General features: G+C 52.0%; 7 protein-coding genes and 1 non-coding gene across 8 annotated transcripts; 5 read left to right on the top strand and 3 right to left on the bottom strand.

Annotated features, from left to right (window-relative positions):
• Window positions 1–720: 720 nt before the first annotated feature.
• On the bottom strand, window positions 721–4994 carry J4E79_003558 (uncharacterized protein; the record flags this gene model as incomplete). Its single annotated transcript, XM_049352451.1, has 3 exons — window positions 721–2390; window positions 2452–4903; window positions 4947–4994. The coding sequence occupies 3 exons, from the start codon at window positions 4992–4994 to the stop codon at window positions 721–723; spliced, it is 4170 nt and encodes a 1389-aa protein (XP_049212830.1).
• A 412-nt stretch (window positions 4995–5406) lies between these two features.
• On the top strand, window positions 5407–6384 carry J4E79_003557 (uncharacterized protein; the record flags this gene model as incomplete). Its single annotated transcript, XM_049352450.1, has 1 exon — window positions 5407–6384. The coding sequence occupies one exon, from the start codon at window positions 5407–5409 to the stop codon at window positions 6382–6384; it is 978 nt and encodes a 325-aa protein (XP_049212829.1).
• Window positions 6385–7807: 1423 nt separating this feature from the next.
• On the top strand, window positions 7808–9058 carry J4E79_003556 (uncharacterized protein; the record flags this gene model as incomplete). Its single annotated transcript, XM_049352449.1, has 3 exons — window positions 7808–7846; window positions 7900–8227; window positions 8277–9058. The coding sequence occupies 3 exons, from the start codon at window positions 7808–7810 to the stop codon at window positions 9056–9058; spliced, it is 1149 nt and encodes a 382-aa protein (XP_049212828.1).
• A 1374-nt stretch (window positions 9059–10432) lies between these two features.
• J4E79_003555 lies at window positions 10433–10536 on the top strand. Its single transcript has one exon. It is a non-coding gene; the product is annotated as a tRNA-Lys (tRNA).
• Window positions 10537–11880: 1344 nt separating this feature from the next.
• J4E79_003554 (uncharacterized protein) lies at window positions 11881–13653 on the top strand (the record flags this gene model as incomplete). Its single annotated transcript, XM_049352448.1, has 3 exons — window positions 11881–12412; window positions 12460–13469; window positions 13525–13653. 3 exons carry the CDS (start codon window positions 11881–11883, stop codon window positions 13651–13653), a joined length of 1671 nt encoding a protein of 556 aa, XP_049212827.1.
• Window positions 13654–17182: 3529 nt separating this feature from the next.
• On the bottom strand, window positions 17183–17988 carry J4E79_003553 (uncharacterized protein; the record flags this gene model as incomplete). Its single annotated transcript, XM_049352447.1, has 3 exons — window positions 17183–17512; window positions 17565–17743; window positions 17847–17988. The coding sequence occupies 3 exons, from the start codon at window positions 17986–17988 to the stop codon at window positions 17183–17185; spliced, it is 651 nt and encodes a 216-aa protein (XP_049212826.1).
• Window positions 17989–18637: 649 nt separating this feature from the next.
• On the top strand, window positions 18638–18892 carry J4E79_003552 (uncharacterized protein; the record flags this gene model as incomplete). The annotated part of the gene is made up of 2 exons (XM_049352446.1): window positions 18638–18719; window positions 18774–18892. The coding sequence occupies 2 exons, from the start codon at window positions 18638–18640 to the stop codon at window positions 18890–18892; spliced, it is 201 nt and encodes a 66-aa protein (XP_049212825.1).
• A 25-nt stretch (window positions 18893–18917) lies between these two features.
• J4E79_003551 (uncharacterized protein) lies at window positions 18918–20476 on the bottom strand (the record flags this gene model as incomplete). The annotated part of the gene is made up of 5 exons (XM_049352445.1): window positions 18918–19025; window positions 19126–19231; window positions 19284–19801; window positions 19849–20181; window positions 20240–20476. The coding sequence occupies 5 exons, from the start codon at window positions 20474–20476 to the stop codon at window positions 18918–18920; spliced, it is 1302 nt and encodes a 433-aa protein (XP_049212824.1).
• Window positions 20477–21545: the final 1069 nt, after the last annotated feature.

Below are 21545 nucleotides of genomic sequence, written 5' to 3'. Positions count from 1 at the left end.
GACCAGGCCTCGTCGCTCGCACCTACCCTAGCACGCTGCACACCAAAGCAGCAGGCCTCGATAAACTTCTCACTACACTACGAAAATTTGGAAGATACCATACCTATCTTGAGAAAACGCTGGATCAGCCCGGTCAAGTGGGATGACCTCGTTGAAATAGCACGTTTCTGCCGAAAGCACCCACACATCCATGTCGATATCACTTTCGCCGACTTCAAGTATCCCACCAGCTCGAAGAAGAATCATGATCCGCTGGAGTACTTCCTTGCGACTGCAATGTATATCTCCATGGTGTATAGGCGGATAGATCTTACGCGTCTGCTGCCGAGGGCGATGGCGGACAGGCCCATGTATGGCATCACAGCGGGTCATGTTATACTAGACAATGGGGAGAATTTTGGGAAGACGTGGCCGGTGCCTGTGGAAGCTGTGAAAGAGTTTGAGGCAGAGAATATGCGTTTTTTTCCGCGGTGGAAGGGTGGGAGAGAGGATGTGGTGGATAGAATTGCGAAGGGGTGGGCGAAGGCGCATCGAAGGGAAGGCGGGGCTGGGGAGGATTGGAGAGATGTTTGCGAGGCGGAGGTTAGACGGTGGTTTGAGGAGGGTATCTAGGAGGGCGATGCTTTTCGTTGACGCCGCAATGTGAGTCACGTGCATCAGACTGTGCTTGAAGGTGGAATGTGTTCGTTGTAGTTTTCACACGATATACAAAGTTATCTTCTAAGCACTAGCCTCCGCAGTACTTTGTCTTCCAGCTATGCTTCCACCCTTCCAACTTCCCTTGGGGTCAATCCTGTCCTGCACCCTACTTTGCTCGCCCTCTTTACCCCAGCCACCGCCACCAGGCGTGTGGATGATGATGCGTTCACCAGGGCGCATGGCTGCCGTGTTCTTAGCGCCCATGTTGATGTATCTGTACTCCACATCTTCCTTCCTGATGTCGGCATCCTTCTTCAGCAGAGTTTCAACTGCATGAGAAGTGGTAGGCGCATGCGCATCCTCCACAAGTTCCGTTGGGCGCTTGGAATCCGAATTTTGGTCGATGGCTTTCTTGTCTACCTTCTTCACCCAGATGTTCAAACCGCATGCGGCGTCTCCTCCTCCTTCCATACCGTATGGATGGTAAACTCTTCGTTCGCTGAGGATACTGACTTGAACGGGGATGCGGAACTCGATGTCGCGGATTACACCCTCGCCACCGATATGCATGCCCTTACCTGCACTATCTTCCCTGAGTGAAAACTCACGGAGTAGAACGGGGTATCTTCGCTCGAAGACCTCGGAGTCGGTAATTCGGGTGTTGGTCATGTGCGTATGAACACCGTTGGTGCCGTTCCAAGTCGAGCCTGCACCAGATCCTCCTGCAATTGTTTCGTAATATCCAAAACCCTTCGTGTCTTTGCGTTCGCCGCTCTTTTCTCCTTGTCCGTATGTTGTACCGCCAAATCCAAAAGTGAGATTATTGCAATCTCCCTGGCTTGCAGCACAAGCACGGAATGCTTTGAGGACGACGTCTGTCACGCGCTGACTTGTGAGAACATTGCCACCTACAACAGCGGCATTGTCAGACGGCGAGAGGAACGACTTCTTGGGGATGAGAACGTGAATAGGCTTGAGACAGCCTTGGTTCAATGGGATGTCCTCGCTGATCAGACAGCGCAGACAGTATATAATGGCTGAGTAGGTGACGGCTTCTGGCGCATTGATATTTCCGTACACTTCAGGCCCGGTGCCAGAGAAGTCAAAGACAGCTTCACCCTTCTCAGGATCAATAGAGACCTTCAGTCGTATTGGACTACCATCATCCATGAAGTCCTCTGCGCTCAGATCTTGGCCCTCGAACCGCTTGTATACGTCCTTGAGCAGCGCGCGAACGGACTGCTCCGCATTGGCTTGTATGCTTGTCATGTAGAACTTGACGACTCGCTCGCCATAGTCCGACATCAGTGTGTTGATTAGGTTGATACCCTTCTGGTTAGCCGCGACCTGGGCCTTCAGATCATTGATGTTGTCACTGAGACATCTCGTACCCGAGCAGCCAGGGTATTGGCCTGGTTCATCAAAGAGTAGCTCGGTGATGCGCTTCTCGTTGAAGTGTCCTTCCGACACCAACTTCTCGGACTTGATGGCTGCACCTTCCTGGTAAAGCTCCTTTGACGCAGGGGGCATAGAGCCAGGAAGTATTCCGCCTATATCGGCATGATGCGCGCGGGAAGCGACGTAGAATATGATGTTGTCGCCACTGAACGCGGGTGTGATCACAGTGATGTCTGGCAAATGGGTACCGCCGAACATGGGGTGATTAGAGACAAGGACATCGCCTTTCTTCAGCTTGCCCTTCCAAATGGCGGCTTGTTTGCGGACACAGGTTGACATACTTCCGAGATGCACTGGTAAATGAGGAGCTACACTGGCGTTAGCTGATTCAGTTCACTCCAGCGATGAACTTACCATTAGCGACTAGTCCGCCATCCGCATCGAACAGTGCACAGGAATAGTCCAGTCGTTCTTTGACGTTCGTCGACACACTGGTTTTCTGCAACGCGCGGCCCATTTGCTCAGCAATAGCCATGAACCGATGAGCAAAAATACTGAGCAGTATCGGGTCGACTTCTTTCGTGTCAACCTGCTTATCTTGGTCTTCCGTCTCACCAATGTTGATCACCACATGAGTATGGATGACAAGCGCAGTGGCACCAGGCGTTACGACGATGGTCTGCGTACCATCTGCGATGATTGCTGGACCCTTCAATCGATCGCCCACTTCTAAGTCTTCGAGCTTGTAGACCGAGGTATCTTGCCGGCCGCCTTCGAAGAAGACCTTTCGGGTATCGTAGCGCTTTGTGTCTCCTGAGAGGTCCTTTGGTTTGATCTCCTTGAGTTGCTGATCTACACTCTTCTCGAGACCTTCAAAAGTCTTGCCAATGCCGCGAGCTCGTACGTCATCGACAATGATGTCGCGATCGGGTAGAGTAAAGCCGAACTCCTGGTCATGTTGCTTGACGAAAGCCTTGCCAAAAGCCCACTCATCGCCGTCGTACTCTTGCTCTGCCTCCTCCTTCGTCGGCTTGATGATCATAAGTGCCGACTCTGTTCCGCGATATCTCAGGTTGAGGTACTCTTCGAAGTGGACATGCTCTTCGTCAAAGCCCTGATCCCTAAGCGTACTCGTTGACTTGCTCTTCAGATCTGCCATCTTGTTCTTCAAGTACTCTCTTACATCCTTCTCGTCCGACCATACTGTAGACTCTGGCTCCTGCCTCTCATCGACAACATCAGCGAGTGCCATGCCATATGCTGATAGTACTGATGAGTAGCGATGAATCAGGATTTGCGAGATGCCAAGTGCTTCGGCGATGGCGACCGCGTGCTGGCCACCCGCACCACCAAATGTGGCGAGCCTGTGCTTGCTTGTATCGTGTCCACGGGCCTCTGTCAGACTTCGAATCGGCCGGGTCATGGTCTCATTAGCGATCTTAATGAACCCGTTTGCGATATCGTCCAGCGACATCTCCTTCTCCTTATTACCACCTGCAACCTCTTTGTTGATCTGCTCAGCCAATTTCTTGAAGAGTTTCTCACTCGCTTGCGCATCGAGACCTTCATCTTCATTCTTGCCGAAAATCTTGGGGAAGAAATCTGGTAATAGCCGGCCAAGGAAAAGGTTCGCGTCTGTGATGGTTAGTGGGCCACCCTTGCGATAGCATGCTGGCCCTGGGTGTGCGCTTGCCGACTCTGGGCCTACGACGAACAGTCCATTCTTCCAGAACAAGCGCGAACCACCACCTGCTGCGACAGTGTTGATGTCGAGCTGCGGAGACTGTATGGTAACACCAGCTGTGGTAGTCTCGAAGACGTGGTCGTAGCGTCCAGCGCCGTATCTGCTGACGTCGGTACTGGTGCCGCCCATGTCGAAGCCAATAACGGGAATCTTGGTCTCGGGATCGTAAGATGTGAGCGCATAGCCAACGACTCCACCGGCAGGGCCAGACAAGATGGCTTTTAAGCCAGAGAAGATGTCGACATCTACCAAGCCACCATCTGACTGCATGAACTCGCATCGAGCGCCCTTGGAGCCCTCCTCGCGCTTCACGCTCTTGGATCCAAGGCCGCCTTCGAAGCCCTTGGAAAAGCCGTCGATGTATTTTCGGATCGCGGGTGTGAGGTATGCGTCTGCGCAGGCCGAGGTAGCGCGTGGAACCAGTTTGATCATGGGCATAAGCTCGTGGCTCAAGCTGACGTGCTCAAAGCCGATGTCCCTCGCGATCTTGCCCACCAACGCCTCGTGGTTGGGGTATGTGTATCCGTGCATCAAGCAGACGGCGATGCTCTTCAGTCCGCTATCGTAGACGTCCTGCAACTGCTTCCTTATCGCATCTTCCCGTGGTCGTTGCAGTATGCGCACGGTCTCGCCCGACAAGCCCTTGACCAGTTCTGCGCTGTCTCCGGCCTCTTCTATGCTCTTTGCCTGTGTCTGGTTTCTCTCCGGATCTTCGGCGTAGTCTTCCAGGGTGACGCGCTCATCGATCTCGACGACCTTCTTGTACAGCACCTCGGGCTTCCGGATATCCAGCGCGAAGATGTTCGGCCTGCTCTGATTACCAATCTCGAGACAGTCCTTGAAGCCCTTTGTGACCACCATGGCAATGTCCTCGCCCTTCCTCTCTAGCAGCGCGTTGGTGGCGACGGTGGTGCCCATGCGTATGCTCTCGATCTTGGACGTGTCGAGCGGCTGTCCACGGGGGATCTCGGTGCCGGTGAACTTGGAGAGGAGGCGGCGGATGCCTTCGAGCGGCGCGTCATCGTAGTTGGAGGGGTCGACGGAGAGGAGCTTGATGAGAATGTCATCTTCCATCTTGCCCGTGCCGGGATTGCCTACGCAGTCTGTGAAGGTACCGCCGCGCTGCCTTGTCAGCTACAGTTGTACGCACGATGGTGAGACATACATCAATCGCGATGCGGATTCCCCGCCCACTGATCTTGGGAGTGGCCATGTTGACGATAGATGGTGAAGCTCAGGGGCGCAAAGGCATCAACAGGCACGGAACGAAACTTCGAAATGGACAAAAGATGATGCTAGGTCCTGCATGGCCCGATGCCGGCCACACGCGACTGCACCACCCATGAGGCTCGAGAGTGGGGTAGCTCGATTGCTGCTGCCCCGCGATCTTTTGTCATCATTCGATTATTGATCCGTGGCAGGCGCATCATCGCTATTTCCGCGGCTTTCGCTTCATTGGGACTAGTGGCTGTCTCCAAGAGCTAGGCCAAATATGTGCACAAGGCCCCCAGACAACCCCACCTTACCTTCGCCCATGTGGCGCAGGCAAACACCTACAAGCCAGCTTCACTGATTTCTATCAGATGCAAGAAGGTTGGCACCCGAGGAGCGTTTGAAAACTCGACATGTGGGCGCTATCGCACGTTCAGTTTGCCTGCATCCGAGCAATCGCTCACACCTCGCTCTATATCCGGACCTCACCCTGGCTAGCGCCTGCAACTCAGCCAGATCATATCAAGAACTATCCTTGTCGGCCGAGTCTTTATGGCTGCCGTATATTCATACCAAAAGACTCTCAAGGCAAACAGACTCCGCTGCCCCTCGTGATCAGAGCCCACGGTGGTGGCTTCATCGTCAACTATCCCGCAGCAGACGACGTCCTGGCGCGACATCTTGCTGATCATGCCAACTGTATTGTAGTCAGTATAGACTATGGCAAATCGCCTCAAAACAAGTTCCCCACGGCTTACGAGGATGTCGTCGCTCAAACGCTCGCCGTGATTGATGACCCAGAATTGCCCATCGATAAGTCAAAAGTCGTCCTCTGCGGCAGCTCAGCCGGAGGCAATCTTACCCTCGGCGCGGCCCAAGACTCGCGGCTCGTGTCCAAAGTTGTGGGTGTCGTATCGATCTATCCTGCCGTGGACTTCGGCCCCGATAGCGATGCAAAGATGGCAACTCGGCCAGATCCTGAAGTCCCTGATTTCATAGGAAAGAGCTGGGATGATGTTATGAAGCTGTACCTGGATGAAGCTCAGAAGGAATCCATGCAGGATGTGCGTTTGAGTCCAACGTACTTTGGTACAAGGGAAAGCTTGCCGCAGGAGATTCTGCTTATCGGAGCTGAGCATGACATGTTCTGCCGCGAGGTCGAAGTCATGGCTGAGAAGCTTGCGGGCGGCAGGCCTAAGAATCCGAACAAGGAAGGCTGGTCGGCGCCGGGGGTGCAATACTATAAAGTATTTGGCCAGCCACATGCATTCGAAGGCTTTCCTGCTAAGAATCCCGAAGCGGAGAAGGCGAGAATAGCTGCAAAAGAAGCCATGTTTGACACCATCTCACAGTGGCTGAAAACTACCTTTTCCAAGGTTGATCGCTACTAGCGAGACTTTGCTCGATGTCAGCGCTTGGGTTGTTCTTGACGTCTCTGTTCACAGTACGCGATTGAGAGTGTTGCAAGCGGATGCTAGAGCAAACGACGATAATGCTTTTATTGATGTTCATAAATGGAATGCTTGTCGACGCGCGGAACACATAGGATACAGCGAGCTCTCAATTTGCCGTTCTTGTCCTGTTTTCACTTCTTTTAGCTTCTGCTATTTTCTGTGTCGTAAGAGACTTTATGTTCGCTAGCAAATGTTGACGCTCTGGAAGAACTGGGTTTGTTACATTACTTCCAATAGTAAACGATACCTTGTCGAAAGAGTCGGTGAAGCGTGCGTCAAGGTTGATGCTGTTTCATTACCTGGCCATCGCGCCGTAGACTTGCATTGGGCGTACGCTCACGTCATGTCCTTGACGTATCAACAACACGGACTGGCATGGTGTTTGTACAGAATCAGATCGACATCTTTATCGGACCGTCCAAACCTGAAGAATCCCATGTCGCGTACAACAACAAAACAAGGACTGAAGATACCCTCGGCAGGCGCCGGGTAGCTGATACCAACATGCTTTCGGCTGCGGGAAGGCAATGCAGTCAGCTTACAAAGGGGTCGGTGATGACAGGCAGCCGGGAATGGACAAACCCCTGACAATCTCATGTCATATACTGCGCAGGTACCTAAGTATATCCATGCGTAGCCGTTGAGAAGATCGATAAAAGATCACACAACGTGCCATTGGGAGTGCGACGCGTTGGAGCGGCTGAAGCAGACGTGGCTTCCAAGGTTCGCCGCCATATTCACTTGATGCATGTGAAACCGCAACCTGGAGGCTTCCTTGCAAACCTCATACGACTCCGTCGAGGCGTCTCGTGGCCGCCATGCTTATATTAAGGTTGCGGTCCTCGCCGGCTTCATCTCCCGCATGTCAGCTAAAGCCAATCCAGCTAGCGGCATGACATCACTGCACATGGCGCATCCACTTTGCTGGCGCGGCTCGCAACACATCGTGAAACCAGCGGTCAGAGCACTGCGCCCATGCCCATTCCGATATTTGCGCGACATTTGGTGCAATCAGCTGCCGCTATTTCCCATGCCCGGCTGATCTAAGGTCGGGCGCCGTTTGGGGGCTCGACTCGCGTGTGTTACAGGACGGGCGGAGGACAGAGTGCGTCATTGGCAATGCGGAGGGGGTTGCGCTTTATTCTCCGCGCTTTTCTTTTCCTACTTCACTTTGTTGCATTATCGATTTCTGAAAAGGCAGTTGCTTGCGCGAGATTGAAAGAGCTGGAATCATAATCTGTCAAGCACGCACGTGTCGTCTTCCTAACGTGCAACCTTAACACGCCATCTCCTCGGCCCTTTCCACGGTTCGATATTGAAGCGGCGTACGAGCCTACTTGCTCATACCACCAACGCGACAATGAATTACGCATCATGGATCGAAGAGGAGAAACTCAAGGTATGCCCACTCCGCGCTTACTGTTGATCGCAAATCTAACACGTGCGGCTCAGAAAACCTTCATCGTGGCCACGTTGGCGTCCACGCTTGTCGGCACGTTCACGGCGTCTATGGGGCTATGGGAGCGCGTCTCAGACAAGCGCCAACAGCATCGACAGAAACAGCGCGACACGAAGCAAGATGGCGAGATCAAGGAGCTGAAGAAGCAATTCGAAGAGGCGCAGAAGAGAGCCGACGGTAGACAACAGGAGATCGATCGGCTGAAGAACGGTGGAGGGCGCGACGACGTAGGAAACAATTTTGAGAGGGATGGCATGATGGTTCAGAGAATGTATGACCAAGGTTATGGCAGGATGGGCAGCAGGTTCGCCCAGGGTGATGGTAAGTGGATTGCGCTGGAGAACTGGTACAAGACTGACCCCGCGCACAGCCATCGTCGAGAACAAACTGCAAGCGCACATCATCTCCCTCCAACAAACCGTTATAAATGTCCTCCAAGATGCCTTATACAACGACCGCCAATTGACTCGCGCCGACATGTCCAAACTCATCGCCGCCTCAAACCAAGCCAGGGAAGGCTCCATGATCGCTCTTCAAGAAGCGCAACAACGATTAGGAGGCTCGCAAGTCGGCGCACCACCTCCACCCCGCCCTGCATCGCCTCCGCGCTCCCTCGTCCCTTCGCAGCGCGCGCCTAGTGCTATTATGCCCATGGATGGCCCCGAGCAACTCTTCTGCCGCTACGCACTCGATCTACAATACATGCCCGGAAATCCCTTGGCAGCTTCCTTTGCCCCTGGAGGTAGCTGCGCATGTCCTGCATGCGGCGTGCGCCTCGACGTAACCAGCGAAGACTTCTGGATGATAGGCAAACGAACACCCGTCACCGTCTGGGACAAGACAACTGGCTATGAACACGACATCATGGACACACGCGAGTTCCGTCTTGCCCAGCGCTTCGTAATCAAGTGCCATACCCCAGATGGCGAGTACGCGTGCACAATCTGTAGCAAGGGCAGAGACGTCGACGCGATTTGCCGGACAGTAGACAGCTTGGTCAAACATGTGGGAACATATCACGATGTCGGCGAACTGGAACAAGAAATCGATCTGCGCGAGGTCAAGGTCGAAACGAAGAGGTTGAGTCTCCCTGCGCCACACGTACCCAGTCCACCGAGGAGTGTTCTCAGGGAAGAGATGATCTATCGGTGAGCATTTGGCAATCGCCATGATGAATCCTGTATCTTTGGGGGTTGTTTGTTTTATGTCACAGCAAGGCGTTGGGTCGCAAGTATACCTTTTTTGGGGGCGGTGGGCTGCATGCATGCCTATTGCAATTTCTTCTTTTCATGATGTATGAGTAAACGATGTAACGGCAGCAATATATACCATCAAGAATATACTTTTCAACGTAAAATATGAATGTAGTTCAAGCTTTCATATTATCCAGCTAACAACAATGCTAATCTGAGCCTCCTGAGGTACGCTTGGAGTAGGGAACCAGGCTGCGTCGACATATCCGAAGTCGATACTAGATATGCACCAATCCTTGGACCCAGCCTCGCACTGTCTCCAAAATTCTCAAGTCCAGCCTCGCACTAGACGTCGATCAGAAAGCTTGTGTGAACGTCGACTGCACAAGAACGAGGCTCTGTGTTGGGTGTAGCCGTCTGATCCGAGCTGAGATAGTGGTCTGTGCACATGGGGACAGGAGTGGATACGTCATCAGGGTGCTGCAGCTATGGGGTGTAAGGTGTCCACAAGGAGCACTACACTGCAACCTCAACAACGACTCTTGGTTTCGTTGAATCTTTATCAGATGCTTGCGATGTTCTTGCGGTCTTTATTGCTACATTGCACCAACACATTGAGCCACTCTCAGTTGATCCATCGCTCCCCCGGGTAGCTGCCTCATCCTAACTGCGTCGCAACATGCGCCCATTACACACCTAGTACACGCAGCACATCAAGAACAACTACATTGATCCGACCCGGACTTCATTGCTGGCGTGGTGCCTACGCCAGATCTATGATTCCAAGCAAGGAGCGGTCTGGAGTTCATAGGGCGTGCCTAGGCAGGGCGTGCGACTGGATTGTCATGAGCCCCTATTTACACTGCAGTAACTAGCCTCGCGATCTCAACGCCGAGTGCCAGCAATGTCATCTTCCCGTGTGTAGCAAGTGGTAAGGCAGGGATACCTGACTTCAGGAGCTCGCTGTTGGTGGTGACACACGTCGTCGCAGCATCGATGCCCGCCGGACGCCCCTATACCGCGACTGAAGTATGAGTTGCAAACAATTTCCTTCCATCCGTAACACCAGCAAATCCCTCCGAACAGTAGAAGAGCGTGAGCATGATCGTTCTCGGTTAACAAGTCATGTAGGTTACACGCACGATGTTCGCCGGTTCTCCGCCGCCGCCGGCCCCACACGACCGCAAGAAATTTTCTTTGCTACCAACACCACCAATCCCAAACTTCAACAACTTGCAGCCTGGTTTGCTACAGCCTGAACGTTACTCTCAGGAAGTGTCATCTGAGTATAGAGGCGTTTCAACATGGACTTCTTCCATCAAACAATAGCATCGCCCGGCTAGCTCAATCGGTAGAGCGTGAGACTCTTAGCTTTCACGTCCTAATCAGACTCGATTGGTTATCTCAAGGTTGTGGGTTCGACCCCCACGTCGGGCTTCCTTGTTTTTTGCGCTCTTGAGGACATGTGGTCGTCGTCCAGGAGTCGTGGTGTTGATTTTTTGGTGAATCTTTTTGCCAAGCACTTCCACCGGTGCGAACCACAACAACCTATATCGCTAAGTCAACGTCTATAGGCTCTTTTCATACCTTCCATCGTCGCCTGTTTTGTCTGTTGCTAATTGCTAGGTGTGGTATGATGTTTATTTTGTGTAGTCAGGGTTACACGGCGTATTTCCCTATCTTGTAGGTTCACAGCTAACGAAGAACCTTGGAAGCTACCTAGGTACTGTGACTAGACGCTGTCACAACGACGAACGTTATGCACGTCAGAGCAGCTGTCTCATCCGTTGTTATCGTGTGCGACATTCCTATAATGCCTTTGAAAGTACAATGTCGCAGACTTCAGACCAGAATAACACATGCATCTGTCAATATGTCTAGCATGAGGATAGTAACCGCTGATATGCACATCGTACTTGAGTGTAAGCCTGGCAGCTGATGTCATTCTTTTGATCTTTACATAGGCCGGCATCGGATGCATTGTTGACTTCAAGTTGTTTGGTGCAAAACCGCCCGGCAAGATCTGCCATGCTTGCAAGACGCATCAGCAGAGCCCTCATCAACGCATGTCATGATTACAAAACGGTCTTCCTCCAGTGAGTGCCCGCGCCACCTTTCCCCGCCTGTAGCGCCAGGTTCGTCGGCCCCATGATAAAAGGGCCGAACCTCCCATGATGCATATAGTACTACATGGGTCTTACATCCTCCACCCGTAGCTGTGCAACTGACCATATCCGCTGCAGGCGCTGCCAAGCTTGGTGTCACAACAAGACCGTAGCGATGAGTGCACTCTTCGTGCTTTGGAGCAATGTCAATGTGACGTCCACGTTGTATCGTGCGATAGGTATTGAACCTCCTGCAATCCCACATTCCCGCTTCAGGAACTGACCCCAGCCGTCCAACGGGCGTGCCGTACCGCAGAGACCTTGGCGGGTCCACAACGGTGCCATTTCCGAAGGACCCCGTACCAGAGTAAGCGGGGCACGCAATGTGTTACCACCTCTCACCAATCTAGTCCGAGACTGAGCACAAGGATTCGTCAAGGCATGGCCTGATGAACAAGACCAAGAGCTGCAGGATTACCCTCTCGCGCGCGATGCGCTGTGATATTACACCCCGGATGAAGTGCAGCCTATTCATTTAAGTTACGCAAGAAGTCCAACAATCTGCTATCCGTGTAAGCCTCTCCTCATTGTCATCTCTTCCTCGGCCGAACCTGCAGTGGAATCAACATTATATCTGCTTCCACCAGCGCGACTGTGGCTTAAGTCACATATCAACATGGGCTCCATCGAAGATATCCAAAGAGTGTCCCTCAACGGCAGTGCTAACGGCACCAATGGCACGTACATCGAAGAGCTCGACGCCCTGATAGTTGGCGCAGGTTTCTGCGGCGTATACCAACTGAAGATACTCCGCGACGCAGGCTATAACGTCAAGCTCGTCGAGCACGGATCCGATTACGGTGGTGTATGGTATTGGAATCGGTATCCAGGCGTTCGTGTCGACAGCTCCATTCCCCACTACGAATTCTCCGACCCAGCGCTTTGGAAGGATTGGACATGGAAGCAGAGGTTCCCAGAAGGCTCGGAGCTTCGCGCTTACTTTGCTCACGTGGCTAAGGTATGGGATCTGAGGAAGGATACCAAGTTTGACACGTTCGTTTCATCTGCGACATGGAGTGATGACGAAGCGAGGTGGACAGTGAAAACGAAGGCGGGCGAGATGTACAAGGTGAAGTTTCTGTTGCTGAACACTGGCTTCGCGGCGAAGCGACACATTCCCGATTGGAAAGGCATCGATTCTTTCAAAGGTCGGATCACATTGCCGTCGCAGTGAAACTCACTAACCTTTGATCAGGCACCTTCCTCCATCCCTCATTTTGGCCTCATGAAGAACCTGATCTCCGCGGCAAGAGGGTGGCTGTTATTGGAACTGGGGCTACCGGCATTCAAATAGCGCAGGAGCTGAGCAAGACTGCCAGCCAGCTCACAGTCTTCCAACGGACACTGAACATGTCAATGCCAATGCTTCAAGTCGACTATGACATTCCGCAACAAGCCATCGCCAAGCTTGAGTATCCGGACTTCTTCGCAGCGTTGAAAACCCGCTTCTCAGGCTTCTCGTTTGAGTTCATCCCCCGCTCTACATTCGACGATACGCCAGAACAGAGAATGAAGGTCTACGAAGATCTATGGAATGAAGGCGATTTCAAGTTCTGGCTTGCGGCTTATCAAGACATGCTTTTTAGCAAAGAAGCCAACCGCGAAGCATACAACTTTTGGCGAGACAAGACGCGGGCGAGGATCAATGACAACAGAGTCGCTGATACACTCGCTCCCATTGAGCAACCCTATTCCTTCGGTTGCAAACGTATCGCGCTAGAGAATGGGTACTTTGAAATGTACAATAAGTCCAACGTCTCTCTTGTCGACATCAGCGAGAAGGGTACGCCGATCCAAGAGATTACCGAGAAAGGCATCAAGACCACAGAGAAAGAACAAGAATTCGACTACATCATCAGCGCGACCGGTTACGATGCCCTTACCGGTGGTCTGAAACAGATCGATATCCGCGGTCCGTCAGGCGAGAGCTTGAGCGAGCATTGGAAGGACGGCGTAAAGACGTATCTCGGAATGGCTGTCGCAGGCTTCCCGAACATGTTTTTCACATATGGGCCCCAAGCGCCGACTGCGCTGTGCAATGGTCCCACATGCGCTGAGCTGCAAGGCGGCTGGATCTTGCAAATGATGAACCATATGAAGGAGAAGTCGCTTCGTAAGATCGTGGCCCAGAAGGAGAGCGAAGATCAGTGGAAAAAGCTCATCTGGAAGCTTGCTAATGCGTCGCTGTTGCCCAGTGTAGATTCTGTGAGTCGCAATGAGCCGATGGATCAGGAATTGTGGTATACTAACGCGGCGATAGTGGTACATGGGAAGTAATATTCCTGGGAAGCCTAGAGAGCCATTGATGTACATTGGCGGCGTGCCAACTTACTACAAGACCATCAACGAGACGGCGGAGAACGGATATACTGGGTTTGATCTGTCGTGAGGTGGCGTAATGAGGCGATGAAGATGCGAAACTCTTTATGCTTCGATCCGGGAATGGATGGGTGTATGACCGCGGGCATTCCGAATTTCTTTGCAGTCTGGCTAACGGGGAATCAATTGAGAGTGGCTGTTAAGTGGAAAACCGGGAGTAGTGTGCTATCCGGAGGTTTACAGAAGGTGTTGATACCTAGGTATTTTACTTATTGCGGAGTGCTTGATTTCCTAGGTCAGGGCCCGGGGGCCCGAACGAAACGCGCTAGCAGCTAGCGCGCTATTATCACACCCACGATCATCAGACTATGCCATCCGTCATTCCATACCTTTGGTCAATGGCATTCAGATTCTTTCTAACCATGAGTCTTGAACGAGCACTGTTCATGAAGGCTATCACAGTGTATTGAGTGTAAGCACAAATTCCGGGCGAGTGCGTATGACGCGACTTCTTCGCACAGGCGCTTTTGTAATTGCTAACCCTCGGTCGGAGAAGACGGCATCATCGTCACGAAGCGCGGAAGCTTCCGCCATGCCGCAATCGAGGCTGCTATCTTCATACATCCGCTCTCCGGACTTGGGACTCTAACGATGCATTCTCGTCGCAATAACAGTGGCTGCACAAATTTTTGTTCATCAAAACTCCATGAACAGGACAAGGCAGCCTAACTCCTAGATGGCTTCGCGGTCACGGCCACACGCGGAACATCTGGACGGTTCACTGGACCAGTCGGCAACTCAAAACTGAAGTAACTTCGTATAGACTCTTCCCTCTCAAATCTCACCTCCTCTTTCTCCGTTTCGGCTTTCACTTCGGAGCCTCTCGTCCCGGTGCTACCACTCACAGTACGTTCGCACCCGGTAATGCGGAGTAAACGGGCAAACCAAGAACAGGTGCGTTCGATGCGATGTAGCAACGGTCGTAGAAGGGGAAGATTGGCACCCACCACGGCCAATGAGCTTTCCACCATGCTCCACGCAAAGATCGGTGTAGTGAAATCTAACCCGTCATTAGCTGTGGTGTTCAGGCCTTGAGAGCTCATCGGACATACAAGTTATGTCATCATAATGCGTCGCTATTTCTTGGCCTATCCTTACGAATTGCACAAGTTGCATGACACCAGCCCCACACACACTGTTCTTGGTCAACGTTTGCTCTATATGGGGTTCGATGGGAATACTTACACCGCTCCAAGCAACAGGATGCAAACTGCCGCAAGTCGAATCTTCCAGTGCATCTGCAGCTGGTATATCACCGGTACGGGTGTGGCGAGAATAACAAAGTCTAACATGAAACCGCTGGTTGAAACAGAGAAGTAGAAGGGTACCTGCTCCACACACTCGACCAGGCGGATTGGTGCGTACTCAAACGTCGTCCAAATAATCTGCGGATGTCGGCATTGGAACAGCATCGCAAACAAGAAAGATACCATCCACACCGCCACGACGACGATCAAAACATTGTTAACGAATAGAAACCGCGGATAAACCCAGAATACGCGACGGTAGAAGCATAGTATAGAGCACTTGGTAAATCCTAGGGAAGCTACTGCAAGCAGTTGCAGGGTATAGTTGACCTGTAGCTGTGAGTAGTTGTGGAGTTGGCTGGAAGAGGTGTTTACCTTCTCGAATACCGCTAGTTGTTTGGTGAATATCGGGCCATCAGGACCGTTTATGTTTGTCTGATGCTGGGCCATTTCTCCAAGTTCGGCGCCTAGAGCTGAGTGAGACAACGGCGATTTCATCATTCGGTATTCACTGACCAACAACCATCGCAGCAGCCATACCGACTACACATATCTGTGTGGCCGTGAGTCAGCGTTTCGTTGAAGGCTTCTTCGCGTCGCTTACCAAAGCCGGGACTATCAGCACATCGTCAATACCAGGTTTGTTGCCGGTCTTCGTATGCGCCCAAAACCTCAACAACACCGAGGCAATAGCGAACAGCGCTAACGTCAACGCTAATGCGATGAACTTGGCAGCGCTCCACGCCATGCAGCTCCTTCTGCACTGTATGCAGTAGATAGTGCACGTTCGCTTAGGCAAGAATGAGGCACAGCACTCCAGCTTCTGATCCACCGGCGTGTCGCGATCTGTACGTGGTTGCTGCGATAAGAAAAATGTTCCGTTCGGGTTGATATGTTGTGTAACAAGCGTGGAGCATGGAGAAAGACAGCCGTAGGAGGTACCTATGAACTTTCCCTCGTAGGGTCGCGCCGCAGCTGACTGTGCCGCAACCGTAAGCAAGCCGGCACGCCACGCACGGCTACAAGCAAGGGCTTGCTACTTCATTACCACTCCAGCGGAAAGCATTATCCCACCTTTCGTCCGGTGCCGCTTTACCCAATGTTCAAGCTTGTGATCGTTCGTACAGCGGGCGAAATGTTAAAGCATTGTCAGTTAGAGAAACATAGCAGCGTCATTCACAATCCTACATTTGGTTTCAAGCACGATGTCGTATCGCAACAAAGAAGCAGATGAGGCTGGTTCCACATACGTTCTCTCCGATGACGAGACTATGCCTTTCCGAGGGATGAGGACGCACAGCCATAGGCCTCGATCTCTCCAGTCATTCGTTATCGTCGCGGCTATCGCAATTGGATACATTGTCCTAGGAGCCCTCTACATCAATCTCCGAGTTCAATATTCGCGCTTGGAGTTGGAGGCTCGCAACTGGAGACCGGAGCTCTTTCCTTGTATGTCGGGCCAATTTCTGCTGCTAGTCTATACTGATCTTGTTGTCAGCTCTTGCCGCATCAAGTGCATATCGCAAAGACACTCGTGTGTTCCCATTGACCGTAGCGGGAACACCGTTTGCGGGCTTTCCGAGCGCAGAACTCGATCATGCGTGGCATGAACTCCTGGAAGGTTTGCATGACCGCAAAAGCCGAGACTGATTTGTAGCTAAATTACACGACTTGATAGGTACTGTCATCAAAGTCTCCGAAGAAGACTTGGGTTACTACAATGTCACGTCTTTACCCCTAGCTGACGGCTCCGGCTTCGCATCTGAGATCTTTATGACACATGAGCTGCATTGCCTTGTGAGTACATCGATGGATTTATAGTGTCACAATGGAGATTGACATCAAGACAGAAAAAGATCAGGCAGTGGATATATAAAGAGACCTATTTTGAGGACGTGCAAGGGCTGTCTCGCAATGAATTGGAGCGGCACGTCAGTAAGTCAAGGCACTCATTGATACAGTCACGTATTCCGAACTGACATTGCTCGAAGACCACTGTATCGAGACCTTGCGCCAGGGCATCATGTGCAGAGGTGATGTGTCGCTCGGAACGTACACATATCTCTCTGGAGGGGGAAATGATGTGACAGCGCGAAGTTGGGCAACACACCAATGCGTGGATTTTGATGCCCTTATGGGGTGGACTAAAGCCCGTGCCATTGATATCTTCGCAGATGGGGTTCTCATGAAGCCCGAAGACGTGGGCCCAGAGCACATCACTGAGAGAACAAAGCCACATTGATCTTCGCACGTGTGTCGTAAAGTCGCATATCAACTCTCGCTATCTATTATTCACAGCCCCCGCGTCTCATTGACAAAGTTTGCGTGAAGATCGTGATTGTGAAGAGCATCTGCCCTGGAAATGCCCCACTCATTAGCCCAATCGCTTAGCTCGTCAAAGTTCCTGCATGTTCTCTCAGTCTGCCATCCAGAAATTCCTCGTGCTGTGTAGTTCATCATCTCCAGATTAGAGTCGGCGAGACAGATCAGTGATTGCCGGAGGTATTCGAAGCAGTGTCGCACATGGTGATGGCTGGTGCGGTGGTTCTTCTCCCTCGATTCATCACCCATCTCCTCAAGTTTGCCATCTACGGAAGCCCAGAAAGCTTGACGTAGCATGTTCTAGAATACCTTCAGTCTCGTGAGAGCTGGAAAACGAAGTATAGGTACTTACAAGGCAGTGTAATTCGTGAAAGGCAGCAATGCCAGCTACGTTTGGTGCAAGGACTGGATGCTGAACGAAACCAAGCTTCTCCGGGAACAGAGAGGCCCATGCAGCGTCACTCTCCTCATTAGGTCTTTGGGGAAATGTTTTGTCGAACTGCATGTAGTAGTGAGTATCGCCAGCTGGGACTGCACTCTGTTAGTAGTGTGTTTGGTTGACAAACGTGTTAGTACTCACGTATAGTAGTCGGAACTTCAGTCGCATTCCGAGAGCCCAGTGTATATCCAGTACCTAAGGCCCCAAGCACGGACAATGCGACAATAGAGCCCTTAGCAATCCTCCGCAGTCGCGACTGAGATCTGTTCACAGGTTCCATGGCATCAACATCATCTTCCGAAGAAGAGACAGGTAGGTATCCTTCGCGTTTCGCCATGTTGGAGACCTCGAGGTTGCACGATCGAAGGCGTGTAATGGTCGCAGAGCGAGCGAGTTCTCGTCCACGCGTAATCTGATCACGGCTTCGACTACCGCATCTACTTGGAGCGCACAAAAGGTATTCGATATCCTTCCAACGAATGGCATAAAAGCAGCAAGTATTTGACCGGTGCACTGGGTCAGCCCGTAAGCGTTCTGCAAGGAGACTTCCCAAACAGAATATGCGAGCGTCTGTCATTGGTCAACCCTGCATGTGGATGCAGTCGGCAGGCCACGCGAGCGGCGCGAAGAAGGAGATAAAGCTCGGCTGTCGTGTCACCGTCCATCAACTGACTCAATTGGTTAGTCGCTTGCGCCGCCATTGCGGCACAGCAACCCCACAATGACAACAGATGCGGTATATCCGGAACTATTCAACTCTCGCATCGCGACGAAGGAACAGTTGCAGTAGCTCATTGACGTGTACGATGCAATGCAATGCGATGCTATGCGACGTGATCAGAGGAATAGATGGTCCGACGAGCCGTGATCATGTACCAGTATAGAAGTTCAACGCAGTCCATGCCCAGGGGACGGCGAGACGCTCTGATAACACGTTTGATCCAAATACTTCCGAGTTCCATCAAGTCACTATCACACTATCAACTATGCGTTTCAATTCCTTGGTTCTTGCCGTCTTGGCGTCCAGCGGCTTCCATGCCAGTGCCTTGCCCGTTGAGCCGAAACGAGGTAAGCCGAGATCTAAAGTTGGCGGTCAATATGTCTTACTGAAATGCGAAACAGATGCTGCTGCTGTTGCCAAATCAGAGGCAGCTCCAGGCTTCAAGCCCGTGATCGTATGGGAGCACACGAACAGCGACGATGACGACGGCATGGTGTATCAATGGCGTCGCAAGGAGTAAAGAATCGGAATGAGACCATCAAAAGTCAAGAACCACCGTCTTCGGTACTGAATGGAGGGACCGTCTCGATCCCGATCGTTAAGTTGAGCAATTGAAATGAACTCATAATGTAACGCTCAACACAGACACCATGCTGTGAATGAATTGGACTCAGCTGTGTTGTTTGCACGCCCCACTTACCCTTTCCACACTACCTCAACGATTGATAACGTCGAGCCTGGTGGTTGATATACCTCTCGCAACTGATACCTGGTATCGATTTTCTCGAGTAAGCCTTTCCAATCGTTCAGATCGCGCTCTTTGGCATTTCCAATTTCCAACATAGTCAGATCCATGGCCCTGTGAGTCCTTGGTGAGAAGTACGCTGGCGTGAAGAGCTGCATACACGTACCTTAGCTTACGATCAAGATCATTGGGAAGCGCGCCAGGCAGAGGCATCAGCATGTCCATGATCAACAGCCTGGCGCCTGTCTTCAGTGCCGGTATCAACGCCCTTAACGTCTTAGTGCAATATTTGTCCGGCCAATTGTGCAATGTGTGTCGGTAGTAATAGACCTCAGCACCTTTTACTGGCTGCTCATCGAAGAAGTCGTGAGCCATGAACTCCACATTCAGGCCTTCCAATTGTCTCGCATTCGCGACCACTTCAGGCAGATCTTGCACAATGATGTGAAGGTCAGGGTACTTCCGCGCTAGTGCAAACGCTGCGTCGCCGTGAGAGCCACCGATGTCGACCACCGTACCAGATGGCGTTGCAGCCCAAGGATATCCATCCGTCAAGTGACGTAACGATAAGCCGTCACCCTTGGTAAAGAAGCTCATAGCGCCACCAAAACGACGCGCGCGCTGCGGGTTCTGCGCCAACACGGCATGAAACGGCAAGTTGGTATCATTGGCGAGCGCGAATCCCTGGGAATTTGATCAGCTTGGATCCGTAAGTCGCCATATGAGCTCACTGTTTCAGTAGGCTCCGCTGCTTGAGGCCATTTTGTGAGCGCGTCGACCACTTTATGGGCTGCAGGCCACATGTCGTCCACGGACGCGCCAATCCAGTCTGCTACGCAGGCATCGTCCGCGATCTGTCTTGACGCTGCAGAATGGGCTATGACGCCGTACCTAGGCTCTCTGAAGATGCGATATGCAATGCCGAGGCGAAGGATCCGAGCTATGGATCCTTCGTCCATGCCAATGACAGTTGCCAGGCGGTTAAAAGTAATCTCCCCATCGACCGGTACCTTGGATGCGATATCGAACCGAGAGATGAGCTGAAGATATACCAGAACATTATGCTGCAGCTGAGTTAGAGAACTGACATATGTCTCAGACACGGATGGCGTAGATACGGACGTGGTGGTTGAACAGCAAGTCTCGAGGATGCTGTAGGAGGTCGTTTAGCTCTTGGCTGGCGCGAAGAACAACGGTACGTGAATGCTCAATGTCAGGTTGCAGTCCCAGGTCCGAGGGGCTCTCAGCATGGAACGAAGGATGTGGTAAGCCATTTTGGTTGAGGTAATCGTCGATACGCTGGGTATGTTGTGCTACTTGGGCTGCCAGCTCAGCTATGCGGCTCTGCGTTCCAGTCATGGTGCGCAATACACGATAAGGTCTTCTCTCAACAAGGACGTTGACAACATTTATAGCCCGCACATGAGATGCGTGGAGCATAGTCATCCTAGCTTAGCTCATGTGGACATATTAGGTATGCTCTCAGAGCTGCTTGACCAGGCGCGATGACTGCCCAGGTGCGCACAGATACTTCCAAGGTTCAATTCATGGATGTGTGCCCCCACCTAATCGAAGATAGCATCAGTATTCGCTGTCAGAAGATGTGCGATCAAAACCCCTGCTTATAACTAGATTTATCTGTCGTTGTAGCGCAAACGACCTCGCTGTGTGAGTTGTGCGTAAGTTGGTAGATTGAACCTTGGAAGGCTCTGGGTCACGGAAAGGGTGAACGCCTGGGCCACCACCTAGATACAGTGGGGCAACCAATCAGGAAGCGCTTTTGTCCGAACCGCTAGCCGCCGCGGAATCCTTCACCCCCTCTTTGCGAGATGTACAACCTTGGAACGCTCACCAAAATCATCATTGCAGTAGCGCGTAAGCTAGTCTATCATCCTTTGCAAGGTTTTTGGATAGACCGGAGACGGGAGGTATGTCGAAGATGATAGGAGCAGACCGTATCGTCGGTTAATCACTTGGGTATGATGAAGACGGGTGGCCTAAGCAAGGCGCAATGCAGCCTCGGACGTACACATCATCCTCGCATCAATTGCTTGTCGCGCCTTTCCCTTTACTGTGCCGTGATGGCCGCACTGTGTGGCGTTATAAACGCAGGGATATACCACCCTCCATCCTTTGCGGCACGGCGGTCAACATGGAACACGAAACACTTTTACCGACTTACACCGAACAGTCAAAACACGCCCATGGTGATCCGGACTACGATCAGGATGCTCTAGGAGACAGTGGCAAGATCTATAAGGATCGAAAGATAAGGACGCAATTGCCTCTTGTGTTGAGCTTCTGTCTCTGCTTGATCAGCCTGCTCACTGGCTTCTTTGCGAGCTCGTTGTTAGAGAAGACAAATCGAGACTCTGCAAAACATGTTTGCAGCGCACCGTCTATACGGCGCGAGTGGCGAAGTTTGAGC

This window comes from Alternaria viburni (genome assembly GCF_023758015.1).
Source record: "Alternaria viburni strain BMP 2772 chromosome Unknown scaffold_6, whole genome shotgun sequence".
Classification (NCBI taxonomy): domain Eukaryota; kingdom Fungi; phylum Ascomycota; class Dothideomycetes; order Pleosporales; family Pleosporaceae; genus Alternaria; species Alternaria viburni.
This window is presented reverse-complemented; position numbering and strand designations above follow the sequence as displayed.